Genomic DNA, 26,623 nt, shown 5'->3' on the forward strand with positions numbered 1-26,623 from the left:
AAATACAATTTGTTCTTTAGCTCTTAGGGGGCGATCACACAGAAATGAGAGGCTAGAAACGCGAACGCTTCAAAGATGCTTGAAGCGCTGATTCATTGCGCGCGAGACAAAAAAACCCCAGCAAGGAGCGCCTGTGGAGCAGGGGTGCATGTGCAACACACACACACACACACACACCTCCTGTCATCTCCCTATGTCTCCCCTTGAATCTAGTGTTTCCCTCAAAGACAGTATAGACAGAAGCTTACATGAAACTATCACAAGCTATCAAATCAAATCCAACTTTGTTTATATAGCACTTTTCATACAAAAAAATGCAGCACAAAAACTGTGAACTACGAAATAAGGTCACCAGCCCTCTCATAAATCCCACTGTCTGAAAGTTAACTAGCTGCTACGACGCTAGCATACTATCGTCGTCATCAATTACATTGTACTCACCAGACAAATTCGTTGCGCTGCTCACACAGCTCCACGCGTGTCTCCTCCTGTGTTTGTTCAAGTACTGAGGTGTGCGTGTGTTGTATAATTCTTCAAAATCAAATATTGTCAGGATAAATTTCTCGTCTTCAGATTGCATTGTGTTGTCTGTCGCTGGTAACTGCCATAACTGACCAAACTGCCGTAACTGCCACAACAAAACAGGAAGGAGGATTTGATTAGCTGCCTGGGTCAATGACGACAATGACGAATGGTGCTACTGGCGCCTGACGCTCAAAAAGTTGAAAATATTTTAACTTTTCAGCGTCTACGCACATCTAAAAACGCACGTCTAAAAAGAAGCGAAAACGCGCATCTAAAAAGACGCCGGAAAAATGCACATATAAAAAGACGCTTGAATGCCGGTCAGACGTGCCGTATCATAGGAAAACAATGGTTTTACTGGCGTCGCGTTTCTAGCGCCTCATGTCTGTGTGATGCCCCCTTATAAGTAGGCTACAAGAAATAGCCACTGAATAATAATAATAAAAAAATAATAAAGCACATAAATTCTGTTATAATAACTAAAGTGTGAGTAATTGAAGCATAATCTCACATACCTTGTCCAAATTGTCCACACCTCCTCGGCAGCGGTTGTAATCCATGATTACAACTGGCTTCCTCTTTGGCCCGGTGTTGACCGCTGGCTCCCAGTATCTGGTACTCACCAGGAGGACATTTTTTCCCTGCTTGGGGATGTAGCTCACCGCCGTGGTGTTTGACGTGAAGGCGCTGGCGAAGAAGAGTCGGAGGCAGCTCTGGCTTGTTCCGCCTTCCTCCTCAGCAGCTCCTCCACCAGGGCATAGGAGGTGAAAAAATTGTCCGTTGTAACACTGTGGCCCCAGAGCCCCTCGGTCATCTCCAGGACCACCCTTTTGCCCTGCTGAAGCTCCCGAGCCCCGCCAGCTGGTTTCCCGGTGTAAACTTGACACCGCCATGCATAGGAGGTGCCTACGTCGGCGGTGATCCAGATTTTGATGCCGTATTTTGCAGGTTTTGAGGGGATATATTGTCTGAACGGGTCCATGTCATTGGTCCGACAGCCCATTGGTCCAACATCCCATTAGTCTGACGGTCCGCGGTGCCATTGGTCCAACATCCCATTAGTCTGACGGTCCGCGGTGCTGAACGGCTCCTGGTGGGCGTATTTCTGCCTTGATGGCGCGCCGCGACCGGCTCTGGGTCAGCTGGGAAAGACTTGAGGCGAAGCAGGCTCACGGCTTATGTGTTTGCCACTTTCTTTTTCATTTTAACCCAGACCGTGATCTTTTCCCTAACCCTAACCAAGTGGTTTTTGTGCCTAAACCTAACCAGACCTTAACCACAGGGCATCATGATGATTTCGGAACAACGGGACTTCGGAACAATGGGTTTAATATGGTCGGAACAATGGGATGTCAGACCAATGGGCTGTCGGACCAATGGGCAGTTCCTGTCTGAATGAGCAGCGGCCTCGGAACCCCACCAACTGCTCGTCCACGCAGACGTCCACTCCCCAGTTGAACAGCATGGGGAGGCGCTCGACCCATTTCTCCCAGATCCGCCGGATCGGAGCTAGCTTGTCTCCGGGGCGCCGTCCCTGGACATTGGTCATCCTCACGATGATGTCCATTATTTCCTCTGTAAAAAACAGTTTTTTTGTTTTTGGTGTCTGACATAAAAATGCATTCATTCATGAACCACACCTCACACAGCCACGTTAGCTTTCCAGAGAGCTAAATTTGGAAGCTAATTTAATATTCTTTACCCATATACACCTGGCACAGCCACATCAGCTTTCCCTTTACCAGATAGCTTTCCAAGAAGCTAACTCACTTACCTTTCATCAGATAGTGCTTCGACTCCCTCCCAATCACCCTTTTTCTGCTCTCTGCTTTCTTGGAGTTGATGGTAAGTTGGTGGTACGTGTTATTTTCAATATAGTGTCTCAATTCAACATAGAAATCAAAATTTTCCCTATCTTTCTCCATCCTTTTCGACTCGTTCGCCATCCTGCCACTAATGCTGTTTTCCCTCTCGCATAATGCTGTTTCTCTCGCATTCAAATGCAGCCATTCAGCCAATGCCATTCGTCTACGCACCACTCAGCCAATGATAGTATGTCGCGTCATCAAAAGTCGCGGGACCCCGAACAAATCTGGCAGCCCGGACACATTCGGTACCTTCGGCAAAGAGCATGGATACCAAGAGGCGAAACTCAATAGAACGCCCCATAGCAACAGACTCGCCCATGGTTTCGTCCTACCGCCGCCATTTTGGACTGTCAGCAGACCGCAGCAAACCCGCTTGCATACAAAAACACACAGACAAACTGAAGTATATCGCTATTAATTATGCTTACAATGCTACTCACCTCGTGATAGCTTGGTCACAGCTGCTTTTTCACGTTTTTGTAAAGCAAAATATAGACTTTAAAAAAAAACAAAACGAAGAAAAACGGCCGAGATGGCATCTCTACATATTACATCCACTTATGAAAAGATTAACTTAATTACTCCTTCAAAATCACCCCATAAGCCAATCTACCAAAAAATTAAAAAAAAAATAAAAATCAATATTTTAACTAGAAACACATTAATGGCGACGTCACATAGTCAGGAATAAAGATTTATTTACAGTTTGTACAGTAAGGGGACAGTAATAATAATGATAATAATAATAATATATAGGCTATTTTAATATGATATATTTTAATGCTAAAGCAGTAATCAGTTCTGATATAAATGGTCCAAGAGGCCATATATATATATATATATATATATATATATATATATATATGTATGTGTGTGTGTTACCTTCCCTCCAAAACTGGCATATTAAATTGATATAAAAACACTTCAAAACTTACACCTCAGGAGTTCTTACCTGTCGGGATCCTTCGGGAAACGGTGGAAGGCCAGGTGCGGGGTGTTCCACTTTTTTCTTGTACTTTTTTTCTCCTCTCTCCTTGACATCTTGCATGTTGTCTGGGCGCAACAGTCCAAGCTCAACAGTCCAAAATGGCGGCAGCGCTACCGCAGTGCCCCTAGTGGCTGTTGGCAAAAATTCAACAGAGCTTCGCCTCTTGGTATCCATGCTCTTTGCCTTTGGTTGGAGGTCTCCATATCCTCCGCACCACTCTCCAGGACAAAATCCAAAGCTTCTCGCAGTGTGTATTTTTTCTCCATGAATGCAATGAGTCAGCCGAGCTACATGCATTTATAACTTTTGCTCTGACGCCAGGTGCATAAACACTAGTGTTGTGTTGGTCACGAACGTGTCGTTCAAAAGAACGGATCTTTTAAGTGAACGTACTGAACTGAATCACTTCCTGAACCGATTCGTTCCTTTCTCAGTTCAGTTGAGCTCTCAGCAGCAAGCATACAGGCCGGGACTGGAACTGCCGATTCAGTCCGTGTGAATGATGAATCACTCGCGAGGCGGAGACAGCAGGCTGCAGGGAGGGAGGGACCGCCTACCCGCCTGACGAATCACTCTGTGAATGACACTCTCCCTGAGTGATTCAAATCATTTCCTCTCAGGGATACACTTCCATGGGGACCGTTTTCTCCAAGCTAACTGCTAATGTAGCCAGCAGTCAAGCCACATAAACATACACACACCTTTCCATTGTTTTAACAGATTTAGTTTCCAGATAAACTAACGTAATGAGAAGAGTGAGACTCACCAGTCAGTGCAGAGCAGCAGCTGCTGAGAGTGGGGTTGTGGTGTGTTCAAGTGTAATAGGAACTTTATTGATCCCAGAGAAAAATAACTTTTTTTTAACTTTGCTAATTTGCCACAGCAAGCAACAGCTCACGTACAGTATAACACAGCATGTAACAAGTAGTGTATAAAACCCGCAGTTTGAGAAAACACGTGGCTGAGACTGTCAGATCCTCTCATTACGAGGTAACTATGCAAAAGTGTGCATGTTAAGTGACTCAGTGATCCGCAGTACGTTCAGTGAACGGATCACTGAGTACTGTGGTATGTTCACTGAACGGACTACACAGTAAGTAAACGGGAGTTTGTTCATTTCTATTAGGCACTTTAGATTAATTACCTCGGAGTGAAATAACTTTTACTTTGCCAAATTCCCACAGCAACAACACATGTACAGTACAACACATCATGTAACAAGTACTGTATAAAACAAGTAGCAATAGAACGAAATATAAGTGAGTGATTAATGGCTGAAAAAAATTGTGGTAGAGCAAATATACAAATGTCAACAACATTATGAATATAATTAAAAGATGAGAATTGCAGCAATAAATACAATACAAATGCAAATGCAACACATATATGAATGGAAGAACACAATATCACTCCCGGAACTGAAACATGAATCGTTCAGCCGTGTATCAGTTCAGTGAGTCGGAGTCACAGGCTCCTCCCGCCAAGCATTGAATGCTTTGGTGAACGAATCTTTTGAACAAATATTTTTAGTGAACTGATTCTAGTGATTGAGTAACATCTAAAGAACGGCCGTGCCCAACACTAATAAACACACTGATGCTCTCAACCAAATAGAGTCAGTTTTATTTTTGTTTAGTCCGTAGCGGCACCTTTGAAGCACAGTAAACGGATCGCATGATTGTAGGTGTGTATTGCACTGTGTAAGTGTGTAAGTTTACTTCAAGACTTCAATAAGTTATCTGTCTCTGAAGTACAGCGCAAATGTAAAAAAGACACTCCTTAAAAGATGCATGCACAGACAGCCACACACACACACACACGCACAAAAAATGCACTGCACATATGAGTGTGTAATAAATTATTTTTTGTTGAGTTTGAAAGGATGCGTGTGCACGTGTCTGCGTGTGTGTGTGAGTGTGTGGATGCATATGTGTGTGTGTGTGTGTGTGTGTGTGTGTGTGAGAGAGAGAGAGAGAGAGAGAGAGAGAGAACAGTAATGTAACCTTGCAGCAACCTGCAGCTCATAATTTGCAATTTTTAGCTCCAGAATTACGCACATGCACACACATACACAGAAACACAATATTTTTTTTTTAGTAGCTACACAGCTACAACCCCCAGACATCCATATCAACACTAACATAGCATTTATTAAAAAAAAAAAATCTGCAGCAATGGCTTGTAAACCTCAATAATGGAAAAAATAGGATAAAAATACATGCAATTTTCCTGCTTATTATTTGGTGTGTGTTTGCTCTGCTGGGGAAGCAGGAGAAAATTAATGATTCAGCTGGATTTTAGTAAAAACTTCAATTTTGATCCCCTAACTCTGGGATGCATGACTAATATCATCAAATTTATCTTTCTAAGTTGCCATGAGGATGTGATGAAGAAATATGGTATTTGTGGTTTTACATTTAGCTATATTTTCACATAGGGATTTGATATTGTGTATTTTGAGTCCATGTACACACACACACACACACACACACACACACACACACACACACAAACTAATATTGCAATATTTTGATACAGACCACACTGTCACATCCTTATGAGCACAGCAAGACCACTTTTTGATCTACTCTGCATTCGCCCTCCCTGTTAGGGGCCTATAGTGTCTCAAGTGGCAAAACCAGGAATTGCATTGAAAAGACAGCAGGGCCCCAAAATGGAAAATGGCTTCATCTGGTATTTTCTTTTTTTTTTTTTTTTTTTTTTACAATTCTTTGGTCTGTCTAACTAACCTGTCTGCCAGAGATATAAAAAAAAACATGTTTTTGTTTTTTTTTATGTAAATTGCAGGGGAATCAAAAAATCTTGTTTTAATGGGTTTCAATGGGGAAGTTTTTTGTCCGAGAGGGCAAGGTGTCGTAAAAGGTTGTCATTTGTTTATTTTAGGCCTGATTTAGGAGCGGCTTTAAAAATATCCCCAAAAATAAGTTTTCTGACCAAATGTCATGCTATATGCATGAACACAGCCAAAATGATCAAAAAATGAAAACTGAAAAATGGCTGAAAAGGAAGTTCTTCGTCCGAGGGGGACCGGAGGGTTAAAGGTATTCCTTGTAAGTTTAAAAGTATTCATAAAGAGATTAAAAGTATTCACGACATGTTAAAAGGTACACCATAAGTGAGAAACACACAGTTTGAGTCTTCATTCTTTAATAAAGTAGACAGCACTCAATACACATAGGAAGCATACAAAACAGCAGTTTTACTCTATTGAGTATAAGTAAACAAATCTGGGGCACTGTTCATAAGGCCGGTAGACCAGAACAGTGTTACACATCCACAAGAAATCCTTTCCATTCCCTCTGCAATAACCACCCTGAACAATCTAAAACAGACACTGTACTTTAACCTGCTATTTTCAGTTGCTGTTTGAACAGTCCTCTTAACAGTCCCTCTTTTTATGTGTTTTGAATGTGAATCCTGTGTACTCTTTAGCCTTGTCAAAGGAGAATTTCTGTCACTGCTGAGACAGACAATAAAGTTAATCTATTTATCTTTACATTGCCAAGGCTGGCTGGTTCATGCAGGAAAGTCAGTAGGTCTCTAATTTGTGTCCAGCTGCACCTCTCCTCAGATGGCGCTTGGTCACTCTGGAGACCGCAGCTAACAGTGGATGCCACATGTTTACTATCTATTGGTTGTTTGCTGTATCATCTGTTTGATTAAGAGTTAAACAAAATTTAGAAGCACTTTGACCAGAACCAACTCTAAGTCAATTAATAGCTGTGTTGAAATGTAGAAATGTGAACATCCTTTTCCCCTCAAAACTCATACCTCATTCTAATGAATGTAATGATAAACAATTAGTAATTTTGAATAAAACATAATTTAATGCTTGTAAATACTGTGATGCTAGTGACAACTACACTAACGCAAATGTAGAGTTTAATCCATCTAGTAAATAAACGTCAGCTGGCTGACATCATTAACTATGACCCTAATGAGAGTACAGTATTTTGTTTATTCTATGTCTACCTTTTGTTAAAGAAACTTTAGTCCCTCCAGCTCTGGAAGTGCATGTACTAAAAACAGAAGCACTAAAAGATGAGTGGCTCTCTGCTATCCTTAAGTGGAAAGTTCAGCTTGATTTTCTGATGTATTATATTGGAGGATTGTCTGTCAGTGTAATCATGGGTTATTTAGGATAATGATATAGGGAACACCAGTGATTATACAAACTTCATTTATTTAGAATTACATAGAATACACTTCGTTAATTCACAGAAAGATACATCTCATTTCATTTGCTCATGAAGTAAATAACAATAGAAGGAAGCAAAAGAAAAAGTGAGTACAACAATGTTTTATATCTTACCTCTTAATAAATTCATGAACAAAATATTTCTCACAATGAAATCCGTAGTTGCCACTGAAAATGTCTTTCTGCCGCTCAGTGGACATACATACGTTTACTCTCACTACTCATATTTCTCACAAATGTGCAATATAACCAAATCATGTTGACAAATACTTTATAGTCATACTTGCTCATGCTTTGTGTTCTCGCACCATAAATACAACAGCCACTTTCACTTGCATGCTCACCTTTGACTTCTAGCCATTACTGACTCCTAAAAAAAACGTGACCAAAGTGAGGGAAAGAAAGAACATCTGTGGCAGCTACAGATGTACACACTGACAAATCCAAATCATTGACATTTCTAGCCAGAACAATTTGCCCTGTAATTCTAAAAGAGGTTTTTTTTTTGTCCTCAGACTGCAGAAACCCTTGATTGATGTCCACAGTCTTTGTGGGTACAGTACTCTTGAAAATCTACTGTAGAGCGTGTCCCGACCCCCCCATTGTTATCACATTGATTCAGTCCATAGGAGGCCTAGTAATGACTAAATGGTGCAGTCTCCTTCAACTCATGGTACCCCTGGTGGTTAGGCTCTGTGAAGAGACAGAGAGGGCAGTTAGGGCTAGGAAGTACCACAAATCTATCTCTTCTACATTAGCCAGTACTTTTAAAAGACTCTTTTAGAAATATAGGCAGTTCAGTCTGGCTTCAGAAAGAAAGAGCAACAGCAATTACAGACAGTAAAAGTGAAAAAATACTAAACAATGTTTTCTTGAATTTATTTGAATTCGCCTACAGTTGAAAATGTTTCTCAAACTGCTTCCTCAGGTTCACAGGGATATGACCTTATTCTGAATTCTGTCTGTTCAATGGGAACTGCTTATGCTACCTGATATTACAAGCACTTGATATTTATTTTTGGAGCCTGTATGTGTAGTCTGGAGGTCACTTAATAATTTTCTGTACATCCCAAATAATGTAGACGAAAATAGCAACTAGCAGAATGCGTTTGAGTGTATAGATAAGTGTTACGGTACCGAGACTCATATTCTCCTCCACCAGAGGCCTCTTCTCGCTGCAGTTTACCACTCTTCCCTGTGCCGCTCCCAGAATAGTCATGATATCCACTAAGTTGAGTTTCCCCTCCTCCTTGGCCTCCTCCACCTCCTCTGCCAGCTCCATCGCAGCCTCTTCTCGCTCTTCTATCTCCTCTTGGGTCAGCATTGTGCTCAGGCCCTGTCCCGCGGTGCTGTTGCCCACCTGTGGTGGCGCAAGTGAGCACAGTGCTCTCACTTTCCCATAAGACATCAGGTGAGCTACGTTGGCACGCAAGAAGAGCAGGAGAACGTTTAGGTCATTCAATGGGCAGCCTAGTCTACGGCGGTTGATGAGGTCGAGGGCTGGGAGGACCTCGTAGACGGAGATGAATGTGGTGTCCCAAACAAAGAGCCGAATCAGACTGAAGAGGACGATAGGAGCCAACAGGACGTAGATGGCACCATTGGCCACACTTATCACCTGAAAAACCAACTGGCCAATCATTTTACACTGAACCAATTCAGGGACCCAGTTCTGATCACGCAGCATACCCGTGCGGACAAAGCAGCTGAACTCGTCCTGCAGGAAGGCAGAGAGGTGGAAGTATGCCAGGTAGAGACAAGCAGCTGCCATGAAGGTCAGGAGGAGGAAGCCCCGCAAGAAAAGCATGCTAACAAGGAAATAGGAGTTTTGTTTGCACTGCATGTATCTCTCCAGTAGAGGGTATTCAAAGTACCGCTTCTTCTTGGCCCTGCAATTGGTCAAGGAGAAGAAAATTAGCACCATGCTCTCCTTCATGTTCATACAGCTACACACATTTCCAGCTGGGAGGGTCCCAACCAAAACACAGTCTTATACTTTTGGTGTCTAGGAGATGCCCACAACACCACCCACAACAGTCCTCCACTAAAACAGTTTAGTCCCTTGCACAAGGGTTTGTCTAAGGTAGTTGCTGAGGGTGAGGAAAACATTACCAGTAGATCATCTTTATTTGCTGCTGCAATGACCCAATTTTTCTACAGGAATCATTAAAATTTCATTAATGAAGGCATATTCTAGTTTCAGCACTCATAAGGTTACTGAAAACATGGACATAAAGAATTATGATAATTTATGCTACAAGCCAACAGCTGGTATCTTACCTTTGCAGTTCTGCCTGAAATGTGAGGGGATTCTTAGTGTTCTGGCGCATATCCAGAATGCTCTGGGCCAGTCGGATCGAGCGGTTGTACGACTTGTCCAGTTCATCAATTATGAAGAGCAGGTCCGAGCCCAGAGAGGGCATGACGAGCTGGCGCCAGATCAGAGCCGGCAGGTACATCAACACTGCCATGGCCAGAAGAGAGTAAGGGAACATCTGCATAGACAACAAGAGAAAAGGATGACAGAGAGGATAGACAGATGGAGTGGAAGGAAATAGTTGAAACAAGCAGATGAGTAACATAAACAATGGCTTCACCATCTAGTATTACAAATAGTCCTGAATTAGAACTAATTTCCTGGGCTTTAAATGTCAACTGTGCAGCAAATGGTACTTTGGATATGGTTTTAGCAACAAAACAGGTACTGCTTTGTTATAAAGTGGTACACTGACATTTTCAACTGAAGTTTTGGAAGTTACAGTGAGGGGGGAAAAAAGGGTTTCAGCAGTTTAACTTTGCCAGCCAAAATAACAAGTCAAGTAAGGTTGCTCAGAATCTCTCAACTTACTTTGTGTACCCAGAGCGAGCGCTCCTCGAAGTTCCCATCGCTGTCAAACTCATGATGCATGAGAGAGTCCCAGCAGTATGTGTCTACATAGCTGGCCTGCTTGATGGTGAAATTGCTGGGAGGGAAACAGCTGATCTGAGGCCCTGCAGAATAAACCAATGTTGATTTGTAACATTATCTGTTGAAATGGGGAATAATCTTCTGCTTTATCAATTTGCCTGTAAGCAGTCTTTAAGCACATAATAACCCCCCTCCCCCCCAAACACACACACACACACACACACACACACACACACACACAGTACTGGAGGTCCACTACCAGACACGTACGCATGCACTTCTGTGTGCCCTTTTCTTTTCAGTGGTACAGCATTTCACTGGAGAAATCATATGTTTCCAAATGGCAACCTGGCATTTAAAACCCTGGCTGACTCTATTCCAAACTTGGCCTCCTCCACCTTATATTTAGTCCACCTTGATATAACCACATGTAGTCCAACCACTTGAATCCATGCTCTGCACCCATCTGTCATTTCCCATGGGTGCTCCACCCTTAAACAGAGAGCTTGGGAGGGAACACACCAAGGGTGTGCCCCCCTAATTCAGAGCCTTAGAAGAGAAACATGGAACTTCTATTTTTTACAACACCGCATCTGCCCAGCACTCTGTAAGTAGAAACATACTGCCACTAATTTACTGTCAGGATGTGATTTCTCCTGCCAGTCCACCTCGTTATAGGCAACCATTACATGATCCAGGCTACAGGCATATGTGAGTAATGTAATTAATCAGCCACATTTTAACATATTGATAGTGACACCTAAAATATAAATTTGGCAACTAAGGTTATGATGGAATAAATTCATTTTAAAAGTGGCCTGGGTATTTACAGAAAGTAAAGGTTATAACTCGTATTTTGAGAACAATGCTGAAATAAATGTATATCGTCTCTGTTGGTTAGTGCTCCATGTTGATTGTAACATTGTCTTTTACATACTGAGGGTGAAAGCAGTATGGTACAGCTGCATTTGCCACAACCTTCTTCAAATGTCACTTGTTCATATTGAACAATATATGGAAATTAGCCAAAATGTTTCTAAGAAATGAACATATTGCATTTGATTTGAGATGAAAATAATATTTATTGGTCACTATAAACATTTTTTCAAAACAATGCAATCTAAATTTATGTGAGGTTTTGGGACCATTTGTAAGGACATGTATTGAAACCCTATTCTGAATTAAAAGTGGACTTTATCAGAGGCCAACATGGTGAGGCTAATGGTGAGGACATATGGTCTAAGTTGTGAGCCAACACAGTCTCACCCCTACCTGGTCATATTTTAAAGTTTGGTCATGGACTTTCCACTTAAACATATGACATGCAAGGTACCCTGGGTGCATTGGTTATTGACATCCTGGGACGCGATGCCAGCTTCAGTCTGTTACATGCATTGTCTGTTTTCAAAATACACTTCCATTTTCACAGGAAATGTACAGGTTGCATACAGTCTATTCAAAAATAAACGCACTACAATACCACAACACCAAGAATTAACGGTTTTTCCTTAGACATCAAAAGCATGTGGTTATGTTTGGCCAACATATGCACATGGTTGTAAGGGGAAGGGAACACCAGGCTCCCAGGTGACAGTTGGTGGTTGTTGGACCCATTCACCACCACTCCCACCCACCCTGCTCAGGCTTTTTGCCTCTTTAACATACGTAGTTGTCTGACCGCATTTACCCCTGATGCCCCTGGGCGGCATTACACAATAATGGCAACCGGCCATGCATCATGCCGATGTGAAAGGACAGCTTTTTTGTCAGTGTCTGATGCATGAAGCCACTGCCTAAGCGCCGATATTCTATGACTTTGGAGTGAGACCTGGATGATTGAGCAGTATCACCATCCATTAGTGGCAGCCACATAGTAACAAGCTTTTTTTTTTTAGGCTTCTACCCTCAAAGCTGCCACTTCACAAACCCCTGAAGGTATCATGGTGGAGCAATTAGTATCATTTGCTTCCAATTGACCCTTGGCTAAGCCCTGCCCCTTTTATGATAGTTGTAGTTAACATTGATCCCACACTGTCACTAACTGCACTCCCTGAGGACATATTATCAGATCAGATCAGAAAAAAAGTGATTTCAGAGAGAAGCAGATCAAGAATGTACAATATGTAATGATATATCCAAGCAAGAACAGGTTAAAAAGACAACGACAGAAGCTAAAGCCTAAAAGTGAGCCAGAAGATATATAAAGCTGTGTGACAACGCAGTGTGTGCAGATGAACGGTATTTGGCTTCACCCCTGCTGGAGCTGTAGTGCGAACCTTTGCCAGCAGACCTCCTCCAGCAGACGGGTGGGGCACTTAAGAGGAAGCCAAACAGCGTTCATCGGCACACACTGCAATGCCAAGCAGCTGGTTGAATATGGCAGAGTTTCCCTGTTTCCCATCACTGGTTCCTGTAAAGAAGGGTAGGCTTTTATTCACTTCACTTTAAAAAGCAAAAGTGTGTATACATTCAGTGGGCTATACCTTCAGTAGCTAACTAGCCAGCTAACCCTACGCTTTTCAGGGTTTGCTTTTAGTTTTGGAAAGGGGAAGAAACATATATCTACTCTGAAATGAGTGCATGAGTGTCTGTGGAGCACAGCTGTGTTGTTGTTGGACCCTTGTCGGAGCTGGCCGATGCTACACTATAATTGGCCAGTCTGCATTTGAGGGGCGGGACTTAGCAAAGGGTAAATTGTGCAGACACGTCAATACTAAACAGATCAGCGAAAACTGATTTTTAATGTAATTAATACCAGTTTGTAGACTACCAACTAAGCCAAAAGAACATAGTGTTACTAAATGTTTTTATGCTTTGGGGGACTTCTGAAGAGTTTAATCATATACTTTTCTAAGCACTACTGATGGGAGCTACATCAGTACTTCAGGTTCAGGTTTAAGTTATGGTGAGTGCTGCAGTTATAATACTAAGTGACACCACTTTATGTTCTCATGCAGTTTACTGTGGGAATTTCTTCTTCATTTTGTGAGTTCATGTGTGGGCGCATGCGTTCAAAAGTCACCCTAAATAAAAAACGACAGCACATGCCTGCTCATGAAATTTGTAAAATATTCTTCCCCTCAGCTCCCCACCCCTGTGAGTCATTTGGCAAAGCAAAGGAACTTAAATTTCTGCCACTGCTCCTATCTCCCGCTCCCACTCCCCAATTAACATTGGCAGATCATCCCCACATTTGTGCTTTGTACAAGAATTCTTGGCTGAGAGTCCAGGTGCAAGTAAACCAGACTCCAGACAGCAGCGCAATCAAGCACTGTTGTGAAACTGACAACCCAGCAGATAGGCAGCCAAGATCCATCAGTTGAGCCGCGTACCCCGCCACCACAACATGTTCTACCCCCCAACCCCCACCCCCTTCTAGTTAATCAACATATCCTCTCATTTGACTCAAATAGGGGGGAGCTGCCATAGAAGAACTTCGCCTTGTAATTACAGCGTGCCAGCGTTAGTGAACGCTGCTCTCAATCATCCCCCATGGCAATTAGCATCAGGAGCATCACACTGATTGCAGACCAGCTCTGGAGAGACAACGTTTAGTTCAAAGTCAAGGGAGTCAGCCTCCTCTGCAAGAGACTTGTGCTACAGACTTGCTACGTATAGTTTGGATTGTCAGCTGTGCCTTTTTTGTGTTCTTTGAATGATCGTGGACAGACAAGTTGTTTCATGTGAAAAAACACCCCTATTTTTCAAAACGTTTTTTTTTCTCTGGTCTAAAACACTCCAGGCAGTAAAAGAAACAGCAGAACAGTCAATAAACTGATGAGAGTTGGAGGCAGTTTTTATTTTGTGTTGCTGAGGAGGTCTTAATGGAGTGAGCAGTAAATGGCTATCTTTTATGATAGGTGTTGTTTAAGTGTTTTCTCCTCCTTTCTTTCCAGCACCCTAATTTTGTTAAAGAAAGTGCCATGTGATTACAGCTCTCATTGTTACAGCTCTTAATATTTAGTTTCCTCAAGTAGGCATTGTAAGAGATGAGATATCTGCGTGCAAAAATAAAAGCCTGCTGGGAGAGAGCACAGATGTGCTCACTTGTCATAGGTCAGGACTTTTGATGCAGAAATAATAACAAATTTGGGTCACTTCCTCAAGCCATGAAAAAATACATTTCTGTCTCAACCTTTATGTTAATTTTGAGTTAAATAAAAAGGGCTACAGGAATGATAACTTTACATTAGTATGTATGACATTCCTCCTTATTGCAAGTTCAACCAAATGCAGCTAAGCGAGTAAATAATAAGTAGTTCAAGGACACAATTACTTAATGGAGGACACTACATGACGGTGTAATTAAAACACAAGAAATGTCCTATCATAGCTTTAAAAAAGGACAGAGAGTTGCTCACCCAGGGAGATCTCGCGGGCGAAGGCCATACACACCAGCATCAGCGGAAGGCCGACAGACACAAACTTGATGACCTTGTCCAGAGGAAGCTCCAGCTCTAGGTGGCTGATCCGGTTTATCCCGGAGCTTCCCTGCAGCAGGGCATCAGATAGCATGGCCTTGGCCGCCGCCTGGGCGATGGACATTTTGAACTCCTACCCGGTGATAAGAGAAAGGTTTATTTTTTTGACACTGTCAAGTAGCAAACTAAGATATCATGTGCTCTCAGTTCTGTAGGTACATCAGACTCATGACCTTTGTCACATGCCATTGCTTGACTTTCTCTACCTTGTCCTCTCTGTCATTCCACAACAAAGAAATACCTTTAAATCTACAGTAATGAAAGACAACTCCTAAAGGAGTGGATTGCTTTACCGATTTGGGGGAAATTTAATTAGTAAAGCAATTAACAGTATTTCAGGGAAATGTCCTTAACATATGATGACAGGTAAAGTTAACTTACCTTAAGTCTTCCAGCTTTCTTTGGTGATACTATTAGAAAATATGTGTAGCGCCAAAGAGTTCCTCTAAAGGCCTGCACTTGCTGGAAGGCTTCTTAAGTATTCAGGGAGGGCCTCAGTAAATGAGAGGTTGGATCTGGGCTGGACCAGGCCGAGCCGGGCCTGGCTCTAATTACAGAGAGGACATCTGGGAGCATGTAGGCGCCCAGATGGCACCGACTGCAGCAGACCTCCAGTACTCAATGCTGGGCAATGCAGTTGTGTGTGTGTGTGTTTCTCCAGTCTGTCCACACTGTGAAGCATGGTGGCTGTGTCCCACTTCAAACAAGTGAACCATCGCCAGTGGCTTTTTCAGCCTCTGTCATTCTGAGACTATTTTTACTGCACTTCACCCTCTGAGTGACTGCTGGATCAGAAACTGTACCATACAACAGGGATGCTTATGTTTCTGTTTGGTGCACTAGCTTACATGTGTGAGAGAGAAAAACTAACATTGTGTGAAAAATGTATTTGATTGAACAGATCTGACAGGACATCTATGGGTAGATAGAACTCCATTTTGGTGTTTTTGAACTGGAAAACATGTAAAACACAAATGAAACAAACAAACATTTGGCTGCTGCAGTGGATTTGTACTATATTTATCTGTTTTATATTTTAAGATCAGATTTGTAGAGTGCGGTTGAGTGTTACAAATAGTGTGTTGGACTACATTTACAATTAGAATCGTTTTCATCAGAAAAAGAGCAACAGTGGTCATTTGTTGAAATGCCATTACATTCTCACTCTGACCGTTGACATGTCGAGTTACGATGTGCAAGGTAACCTGGGTATGTTGGTTGTTGATGTTCTGGGACGCCGTGTCAACTTCAGCGTGTTACATGCATTATGTGTTTTCAATATTCACTTCTGTTTTCACAGGAAGTGTATAGTTTGCATAAAGTCTCCAAAATAAAAAAACACACTATGCCAGTACAACGCCTTCAACAACAAACATGTAGTGACATTTAGCCAACACACACATGACTTTGGGTTCAGGCAAAAAAAAGCACAAGGTTGGGATTCGGAACAAGATCAGGGTTTGGCTTTATAATCTTCCGGTAGGCGAACACTGGCCTCCAAGGTGAAAGCTGGTGGTTGTTTGACCCATCCCCTACCCCTCTCACCTGCCCTTCTCAGACTTCTGCCTCTTTAACTTACATTGTTGTCCCACTGTGTTTCCCCCTGACACCACAGGGCGCTGTTAAACAATAATGGTGACTGGCCACATATCATGCCGACATGAAAGGACGGCTTTTTTTCTTCATCAGTGTCTGACGCTAGAAGTCACTGCCCAAGCAGCGGTATTAAACGACTTCAGAGTGAGACCAGGTTGGAAATGCTTGCAGGTCATTGAAAGTTCTTGAATTGATCTATTTCTGTATGAAATTGCATGAAAATAGGATTTCGCCGCGTGAATTTTCAAAATTTTCTTTGGGGAGAACAGGACACACATCAGGACATATTACTGGATTTTTTTAAGCAGATGATCAATACTACCATCAGATTGATGAAATTGACCTTGATCTGCGCTGTAAAACAAATATTGAGCGTCTATGGACATATGTGGGGCTTAGGCCTATAGATATGAATATGTGTGCATATACATATTAACTCTTTTAAGGTTAAAAAAAAAAGTGCCGCCGTGTCCACGTTACGTATGGTCATGACCACGCACGCACAAGCAGATATTACGTCACAAGGTAAAATCTCACTCTGGCCCTCTGACCAAAGTTGGCAACCCTGTGAGAGTGCTAACAATCTCCTATTCCAACTCTTGGAAACAAACTGAAAAAGGAGCATCATTAATTGAACAATTAATTAAGGTTGTTGCAACCTATGCAGATGTGCAATTGTGCTAACCATAACCCATAAAAACATGATCCTTAATTTCATTCTGTTGTAGTGCATTTGTACTGTTCACTAAATACTATATAATGGCTGTGACCACTGTTCTGCACCCTTCCCATCCTATGCTTGGCCAGTGAACTTAAACATTTACAGCATGTATCTCTTCCATAGTGTCAGCTGAGTGCATGTTTCGAGCTCTGCCCTCCTGTGGCTACACACACACCTGCAGCCTCTTTGCTGCTTCTTTTGTTCCATTCTTACACAGTTTATCAGCCTGGTTCGTGTGACTTGGTTTTTACTCTATAACAGATGTGACCTGAAATGTAGCAAAGTACAATACATTTGATAAGTAAGTAACATTAAAATTACTTGGAAATTAAAAAATGTTCATCCCTGGAAATATGATTTTTCAGTTTGTCCAGTTTAAAGTGATCCGTCAGAGTTTGAAGGCTTGTCTGACACCCAAGGGATGCACAGCAGTTTATAATACTATGAAAAAAGATTCTGAAGTTTGAAAGTTACAGTATTACCAGATAAACAATCAAGCCACATATCAATTAATCTACCAGGAATACATTTGATTGGCCACCACAGGTTTTGCCCATAGGCTGTAAAAATAATGGACATGACTACTGTGACTTCACCCATTTGTTTGTGGATTCCTGCCTTGAAGCCTCAAATTCAGAATTTTAGCTGTTGCCAGCTTAGTATTTTGGAGCGAGAAGTGATCATATTTGGGTGAGAGGCTGACACTGTGGAAGAGACGGGTGAATCTGACTGAAGAGCTAAGGACACTATCAGCAGACAGCCTGTCAGTCAAAGCAGCCCATCCTTGATTATGTGTAACTTTAAGCCTTAATAAAATGTAAATGGGTGAGTTATATAAAAATTCATCCCTGTACAGTTGTCATGAATGGCAAAATTAGCTATAGAGACCAAAATCGTTGTTTGTACCAGGCAGTAAACATGTTTATTTCTGCTGTTAAGTTGGGCATTTTAACATGAGGGTCTATTGATTGGCCTCTGGAGCCAGCCTCAAGTGGACATTTGAGGAACTGCAGTTTTTGGCTTTATTTTTCAGCCCCAAAGGTTGCCTCTTGGTTTGCCATATGTTGTTTTGCATTGTGGCATGTTGAGCGAGGTTCAACTTCTTAGTCTAAATATACAGTATCCTACTTTTTTCTTAGCTGGAGCCAATGCAGTGGTCCTATTCAAATGACTGAAGGTTCAACCCAGTCTTATTTTGAAGTCATCGAATACCTGCACTTGGTCACTGACTTCCACTGTCAGACACTGATGAAAAAAGACGGCATTTCACGTATGCATGATTTGTGGCTGGTTGTTGTGATTGTATAATTGCGCTCGGCGGGGTCAGGGGTAAATATGGTGGGTCAACAACAAAAGTTAAGGGGGCAAAAGTGTGAGTAGGGCTGGTGGGAGGGGGCCCGTCTTCACTGCCCGTAAAACTGTAAAGCAAAACCCTGTTATTTTTTTCCTAAACAAACGCATGTGCTTTTGTTGGCCAAACATAACCACATGCGTTTGTTGTTGAAGGAAAAAATGTCAATGGCTGGTGTTGTACCGATGTAGTGCGTTTATTTTGAAAGAGACTGTAAGAAAACTGCACATTTCCTCTTAAAACAGAAGTGTATTTTGAAAAAGACAATGCATGTAACAGACTGAAGCTGACACGGCGTCCGAGGACATCAACAACAAACGCACCCAGGGTACCATGCATGTCATATATCACTGTGGAAAATCCATAATCAAATGCTGATGTGTGATGAGGTCGGAGTGAGAATGTTATAGGTTGTGTTTTTGTTGCCTGTCTGAACATGATGTGATAAACTGTTAACATACACATATAACCCATCTTTTACATGATATTTCACGTTCATATGAAAATATATTTTAGCAGACCATTCTTGCATTATTTAGTATTGTATTCTTTGAAACTTGAACCCTGCTGGCTGTGAAAAGAACCTTACTGTACAGCAACAACCTGAACAAGAATGTGTTGACCCGACTCTGTATTAATAAAAACAAATTCTCCAGTAAATTATTTATGACTAGTTCTGCTGCTGTAACTCATGCCACCTCATGATAAATTAAAACCCCTACCTTAGCTGTTGTATGGGATAGATTCATATATTTACATTTTGTCCTGTTTGTGTTCTTACGGCTCAGATGGGGTCCCCGGCTCCTCTGCTCCTCTGACCTGCTGTACAGAAAGTCCTGTGAGGAATAATTATAGAAGAAATGTTGTGATGCCCATACTCTCAGTTTTTTATTAGATCACTTTTAGAAATATAATGGTTTCCTCCCACATATGAGAACTTCTGAGCATTTCTTCCTCATGGTAATGTCAGTTACTGATAACCTCATCACATGTTGCCCACCCCCTGATATATTACATTGTAGCCCAAGATGGCCACTGCAATTTAAATTCCTCCTACTGGAAAATGTGGCTGAAGGAGGAGAAACGTAGCAGAGGTAGACCATGACAGATATTTAATAAGCGTTGCTGCAATTAAAGCATGACCTTTTGTAGCGGTGGGGGCAGAAAACAATGCAAGGATGCAATTATACACACATGTACAAGCTGTGTGAAAAGAATACAATGTGGTTTGTGCAGGAAGCATCCACAGGAGTGATTACCATTTGCTCGAGGGGAGCAGAATCCACATCTCAGAAATTAAAACCCTGTGGTGGAGTGCTCTGTTGGGTTCTTTTATGGTAGGTGGGAGAGCATTGAAGTGGGCGTCTTCCAGCAAGTTAAATCACAGGCTAGAGTAATAACCAATGGGTGGGACAACACATGACAGGAAAATGGGAGAAGTTAAACCAATATTTAGACTACTAACTCTGCAATCTGGAAATAGGTTACATTGAAGCAGAGCTGGAGAGGGTTGGGAAGTGTCACGCACACTTATGCCTTGCTCTATTGTGATCCTGGCTCAGATGAGTGCAGCAGGGAACAATGCTCATGTTAATTATGTAGTGTTTTGTTCTTTTTGTTTAGTGCTTTTCATCTCTATATATCCCCATATATCACACTGCTTACCTCTCGTTCAGGAATTTATGGCCCATGGCAGCATGTTCTCATCCCGAAGTTGTTAAATACTGTCGCTTTGTCAGTGATTTCACTGTCACCTAACGCCAAAAGCCACCTTTCGCGGCGGTATGATATGCAGGGGTGTAGCACCAAATTCTGGGCCCTATACATAAGCAGTCTGCCTGGGCCCCCTGCCCTTCCTTTTTCCATTTTGAATTTTTCTTTTTTTTTTACAAAGTCAGTTTGCTTATGCTGCTTTCTCTGTCTTTTCTTTTTGGAACCCATTTTCTTTGGGAAAGACAGAAACAGTGTATGTTAGTACACCAGCAGCGTAAACAGTCACTCCCTTAGCTTTAGCTGTGTTTAGAGATTATTACTACTGCAGGGGCGGACTAAACCATTTTGTGCCTTTAAGGGATGCAAGGGGGGTTAGACAGCTTCATCTATTTTTTCTTTACAAAGTTCAGGTTCTCAATCAATTATTCAGCCAATTTTAGTTAAGTTATGGCACTAAATACTTAGAAATGTAAAGAAAGTGCCAAAAAATAAACAAACAAAACAACTTTTCATTCCTTTTTGACAGCCCACCTCCCATTGGGGCCCCAGATAATAAGTCCCACTTCCTGTGTACAACGCCCCCCTGATACGCCCCATCAGTTTGTAATGTGGTCGTATGGGACCTTTTACGGTGTTATGATACACTGCTGGCTGGCTGGACAGCACCTGCTGCAGCAGTATGATACACAGACGGGTGCCGTTAGTTCACAACGTGGTTGTATGGCACTTGTCGCGGCGGTATTAGGGTTGAAACGGTATGAGATTTTTATGGTACATCTCAGAAAATATTGTGGCTTCACGGTATCACAGTATTACAGAAATATTATCATTATTATTATTACCAGTTAGAATGATCCTTAAAGGAAGGAAAAGGAAGGTTTTTTCATGGTGGAACAAATGTTTGATTACTATAACTGAAACTTGAAATCATTTTGTTAATGGAAGTATTTGTAAAGAGTCTCCCTTTTGAAAATAACAAAAATAAAAATGAGATTCTCCTATTTTTTTTTAATTTTTATATCGTAGATAAGCAAACGTACATGGTGACAACTGTCAGTTTTCATATCACTGTATACCTTAAACCGGTATATCCCTGAAACTCTAGGCAGTATGATGTACTGCTGGACGGTGTCAGGTTGAAATGCTGCCAGTAACGATATAATATATGGAACTGGAAATTCCTTATGGGGCAGGTGGGAAGGGTGATGGAAAGGTCCAACAAACCCTGGGCTTTACTCAGGAGCCCACTGTTAGCTTCTCATATGAATGTAGAGCCAAACCATGACGATGTCTTCTAAACCTAACCATGTGCTTTTGTTGACGTCCTGGTGTTGGTTGCGGCGTCCAACAGCAGTCGCAGGAGGACACCTGACGTGTAATACATAGACAAGAAAGGCCACTGACAAAGCTGCGATATGTGACGACTTGAGATGAGAACATGTTGGCTCTGGATGGGTTTGTGCAGCCTAAACATTCATATCACAAAGTCAAAACCAGTACCTTTACATGTTTAATTATTAAAATTGGTCTATTGAAACACAATAGATTATGACAACCAAGTGTACAAATGAAATAGAAATATTCCCTATTGTCTGTCACTTGCTCTGGAAGATCCATTTAAAAAAAGCAATCGAGAAAAGAATATTAATGAGCAACATACTTCACAATGAACAATCAGAACATTCAATATAACATGGTTTTTCTTTTTCTAGACATCTTCACATTAGAAACGAGCGACTCCGCTTCTGTGTTTTAGTACAAAACAGAGAGCTGAAATTGTTTCACAGTTTCTTCAAAATCCTTCACATAAAATTGAAAGAGCTGTTACTACTGAGTTTTTTTCTTCTCTTTCTAATGTTCCTCAAAATTGTCTTCGTCCTTGAAAAGTTTGTCAGTAAAAGACACTGGCTCTGTCGGTTGGGGATTCCAAAGTCATTGTGTGATTCCCCTCCATGCTGCGATGTGGGTGACAGTTTGTAGTGACTGGCAGTGCTTGCCATGCTCTTTTGTGACAGAATCACCCAAGGTCACAAAAACACACAAGCAATTTTCTAAGACTTGATGGTTGAAGTCAAACGTGCATGGCCACCAGCGAAAACAACAGCCTCATTCAGAACATTTGCAAAACCTACGAACAGTATATGCAGAAGCAACTGTCATTGTCATGTTGTTCCTTGAGCTACCCTTCGAGGCCACGCCAAAGGAAAAAAAAAAAGAATAAATATGCAAACCTTCAACACCAGAAAGCAAACATAGGAAAAATCTGATATACATACTATATGTGCAGTCAGTATACACTGGTTTACTACTTTTTTTTTTCTTTTTTTTTTTTGCTCATGGGAGAAGAAATAAAAAAGAACTAAGGTTGTTTAAAACATCATGCTCTAAAAGGTTTGCTGCAGCAATGAGTCAAGTGTTTCTCTCATGAGGAAGAAACACGCCGGATGAGAGTGTTGTTCAACCTGAGAACCTATGAGTCATTCAAAAGGCGTGAATGATGTCCCAGCAGTGGAAGCCAACACATACAGTCACTTCTGCAGATATTTGGATGGCATTACACCTATTTTACTTCGCCTTTCCTTTGGCTCCTCACTTCTATTTTAGGAAGCAAAAGGAAAAATGAACTGCAAAGTTAATGTGTAGACTGTCAGTTGTAAATTGAGAGTACTTTCAGTCACATGAAATGAACGCTTAAAAAAAGCTGCAGACTAGGGCTGCACCTGACTTAGAATTATGTCAGCTGAATCGAATTTGGTTGTTTAACAGAAATATTTGACTTCTCGTTCCTCTTATTCCATATAGATTCTGAGAGTTTGAACGTGGTTTGGTGGGATGTAAAAGGTTACAGTGATGTTCATGTAATATCCACCTTATTCCTAGCTCCCATGATACCTTGTGTGAATTATGGGTGCGACTTCTAACGCTGAACCAGAACTGGCATTTCCTAATAGTAACAGTAGGCTAATCCTCTTACCTAGAGCAATAAGGTAATTGGGAAATATGTGTAACATACATCTGTTACACCTCAGATGGTACAACGTGATCATACCTGTGCCATCTCTGATGCCATTTCAAAGCATTGGTTGTTTAACCACCGCCTTTTTAACCAACTACGATAAACGTCTACTCCTTCTAAAAGATGATTTATGATTTCTTCTGACTAATAAACAGACACTTACACATTCGAACATTAAACATAATTCAGTACTAATTTTAGGTCCATGTAAAGTGAATAAATGTAATGCCTTAGGCCCTGATCACACAGAAAACATTTTACGGGTTGCAAAACGCGCAGTGTAACACCCTGCATTTTTTTTTTTTTTTTTTTACTGAATGCCACTAGCAAAAAAAACGCTTGCTGCACCTTTTCATTGTTGCCAGGCAACCACCCCACCACTTTCTTACCCTAACCTCCCTGTGTAATCAATCTGCTGTTTTGGCTAGCTAAAACTACCAACTTATTTTCACAGTTATTAGTAGCTGGTTACTAAAATGCTCAGGCAGAGGGTACTTGCTCTAGCTCTGGTTGAGGGTGAGAGGCTGTCAGCAAATAGTTTGTTGAGCACAGGGAAATGGAGATCTGTGTGGGTACATAAGACCCTAAAAAAGAGGGTGGATCACAGGTACCACCAGTTTATCCTCCATTGTTCACCAACTGTAAACTTGTTGTTGTGACCACCACAGAAGGCCCGCCTCTTAAATCATCCGATTGGACAATGGGAAAAAAAAAAGCAGAGATGACATGGGGTACTTTTCTGCTCAGTTTTTTTTTTTTCTCAACTCGAGGAGTTTAGAGAGCTTAGGCAAAAATAAGCGCCTAGAGCATGGAAACGTGAGATGCCTAGCAACACAAAAACAGTACGGAATAAGCGTCATTCTTATTAAAAACAATGACAAAAAGCCGCCTCAAATTGCTAAAATGCTTTCTGTGTGATCTGGGCCTTAACAACGCAGTTGAAGAATCTCAGTTGACTGAGGGGTCTCCACCTTTTAGGGGGCAGCCCTACTGCAGACCTTTTTGTAAAGCATTTTTTGGTTTAAAAAACGTCTAATAGCCGTCTACATGAAGACCTGACGTCTAGGCTAAATCACGGCTGAATTTGGGCTGTCAGTGAAATTTTGGCAGGCGTCTAACCATAGCCAAAGTGTAGACGTCATCAATTATACGGCTATGTAGAGACCATGTCCAAAAAATGGAGATAAACATATTTTAATTACTGTTGACTCTCCATCCGTGATTGAAAATCATACCGCACGCCATCTGCAAAGGCGAAAATTACATTTAATCAATTTCAAAATTAAATTGTCTGGATTTGGGTTACATGTAGCTAGACTAAATCGGAGCTAAATATAGCCAATACGTTTAAATCACGACTATTGCTTGCTGGGTCATTTCATTGTACCGAAATATTTAGATTACATTCAATCAAGTAGCTGTTTTTCACATAGTCAAAAAATCTCACTGTGCAAAGATTTTTTTTTTTTATGCAAGTGCAACTAATCAACACTTCTTGTTCTCCAGTTTTCTTTTTCAGTTTGCTCTAAGCTGCATTCAACACTGCCTTAAAATGTCCTTGCTGTCTGAGAGCATCAAACTGAAAGTGTTACTGTAAAGTGGTGAAAATGTCTCAATTTAAAACTGCCAGTAATCTTTATAACCTTTTAGTTCCTGTGCCTTTTCGGTCCATAAATAACAGGAGCTATAGAGTCAAAATGTGCTACTATCCAAATATTTCAAGAGCTCACTGCATGAGAACATACAATACTAAAATGAAACAACACAGATTCATCATTAAACTCATATTTGTCCTGTATAATCATGATCATGATGGTCATTGTGTCTGATTAGACACCATGGTGGCTCTGCACAAGAGTCTGGTGAATTTGGAGAAAACCTAATATGCCCTCACATGCTCTCAAGAGTCACTTAGCATTAGAGTCGTCCTAGTTGAGTTTGAATGAGGCCGTATGGAGGGGACAACCGAGGTTAAAGTTCATAGTCTTTCCCTCTGGTCGACTACTCCAGTTCCTCTCTGTGCTCCATGCGCAGATCTCTCCTTCCTCCTCCTCCGCTAGACATTTGCCTCCCTCTGTCATTTTCCTCCTCTCCGTCCTCCTCCTCTTCTTCCTCCTCCATCCCTTCCTCCTCTTCCTCCTCCTCTTCCTCTTCATCCTCTTCTTCAGTGCCGTCCATGGAGTCGTCGGCTCCCAGCATGGCTTGCTGCATGGCCAGGGTGGCTGAGTCTGAGGACAGCGACTGGAGGCTGTCCATACTCAGCGGGTCTGAGGGGAGGCAGGGAAACAGAGAGGGGGGGGTGACGAGTTATTAAGCCAGAGACAGACCAAATCCATTCATCTGTGCACCCTTCTCTAGTATTTATCTAATTTTGCTTTTAAGCAGCTAAAGTATGATGGCCAAAGGTAGCAGGCCCATTATTATTTAAATATTCCAACACCAGAATCAGACGGTCATTACTTTAAAGGTCTAGTGTGTAGGATTTAGGGGGATATATTGACAGAAATGGAATATAATAAGTAAAATTTATAATAATAATCATTGTGTTCCAGTTACCTTAGAATGAACTGTTTATATGTACATGGGGAGCAGGTCCTCGAATGAGGAGATCTACATGTTGCACTAGCATGTTTCTACAGTAGCCCAGAAGGGACAAACCAAACACTGGCTCTAAATAGTGCCATTTGCTTTCTCACATTGGCCACCATAGTTAGAAGCTCCTCTGTGACATGCAACATCGGAAAAACCAGGGTCCCTTTTCGTTTGGAGAGGCCTTGGTGGATAATTCAGCTCCCAATCAAAACATTCTGAATGAATAGATCTTAAGTTATCAGAGAATAAAAGTGACTACACATTAGCGGGTGCTCAGGTAACAGTCTGTCTCTAAAACACCAAACAGGGTTGGAGAAACACTAATCTGTAATGTGAAACTGCTTTAGTCTGTGTTTTTACCAGCACACATTAGCAGGTTCTGGATGAGCGGCCTATCTGTGACGTGCCAAACAGTGTAGAAGAAACACCGATTTGCCACATGAAACTGCTTTGTTAAGTGCTTTTACCAGCTTTAAGGCCCGTATTCACAAAGATTCTCAGAGTCCTCTCAGAGAGCTCCTAACTTAGCCTAAAAATTCCTAGCAAGGAATCTTAGCTTAAGAGTGATTCAGGAAGTTTCTGAGAGCAACTCTGAGCAAGGAGGGGACAGAAACTTTATCTTAGTGAGGAGGTGTGGTTGATCCC

At 41.6% G+C, this 26,623-nt stretch overlaps 1 protein-coding gene across 4 annotated transcripts in view; it reads right to left on the minus strand.

Annotated features, from left to right (window-relative positions):
- Positions 1–7,583: 7,583 nt before the first annotated feature.
- The window catches only part of pknox2 (pbx/knotted 1 homeobox 2), a 165,246-nt gene continuing 146,206 nt past the window's right edge, over positions 7,584–26,623 (minus strand). The window contains exons 12-18 of one of the 4 annotated variants that reach the window (XM_050035804.1): positions 25,392–25,653; positions 17,147–17,169; positions 16,598–16,608; positions 14,870–15,059; positions 10,449–10,591; positions 9,881–10,095; positions 7,584–9,489 (exon numbers count right to left, since the gene is read on the minus strand). In XM_050035804.1, coding sequence (XP_049891761.1) covers positions 8,646–9,489; positions 9,881–10,095; positions 10,449–10,591; positions 14,870–15,059; positions 16,598–16,608; positions 17,147–17,169; positions 25,392–25,653 — 1,688 coding nt within the window. In that variant the 3' untranslated portion in view covers positions 7,584–8,645. Of the gene's footprint in view, positions 9,490–9,880; positions 10,096–10,448; positions 10,592–14,869; positions 15,063–15,370; positions 15,437–16,597; positions 16,609–17,146; positions 17,170–21,867; positions 25,654–26,623 lie in introns of those variants that run through there. The other 3 variants (XM_050035795.1, XM_050035787.1, XM_050035779.1) reach the window with 3 other exon arrangements.

The sequence above is a fragment of the Epinephelus moara genome, chromosome 3 (genome assembly GCF_006386435.1).
Source record: "Epinephelus moara isolate mb chromosome 3, YSFRI_EMoa_1.0, whole genome shotgun sequence".
Taxonomy (NCBI): Eukaryota; Metazoa; Chordata; class Actinopteri; order Perciformes; family Serranidae; genus Epinephelus; species Epinephelus moara.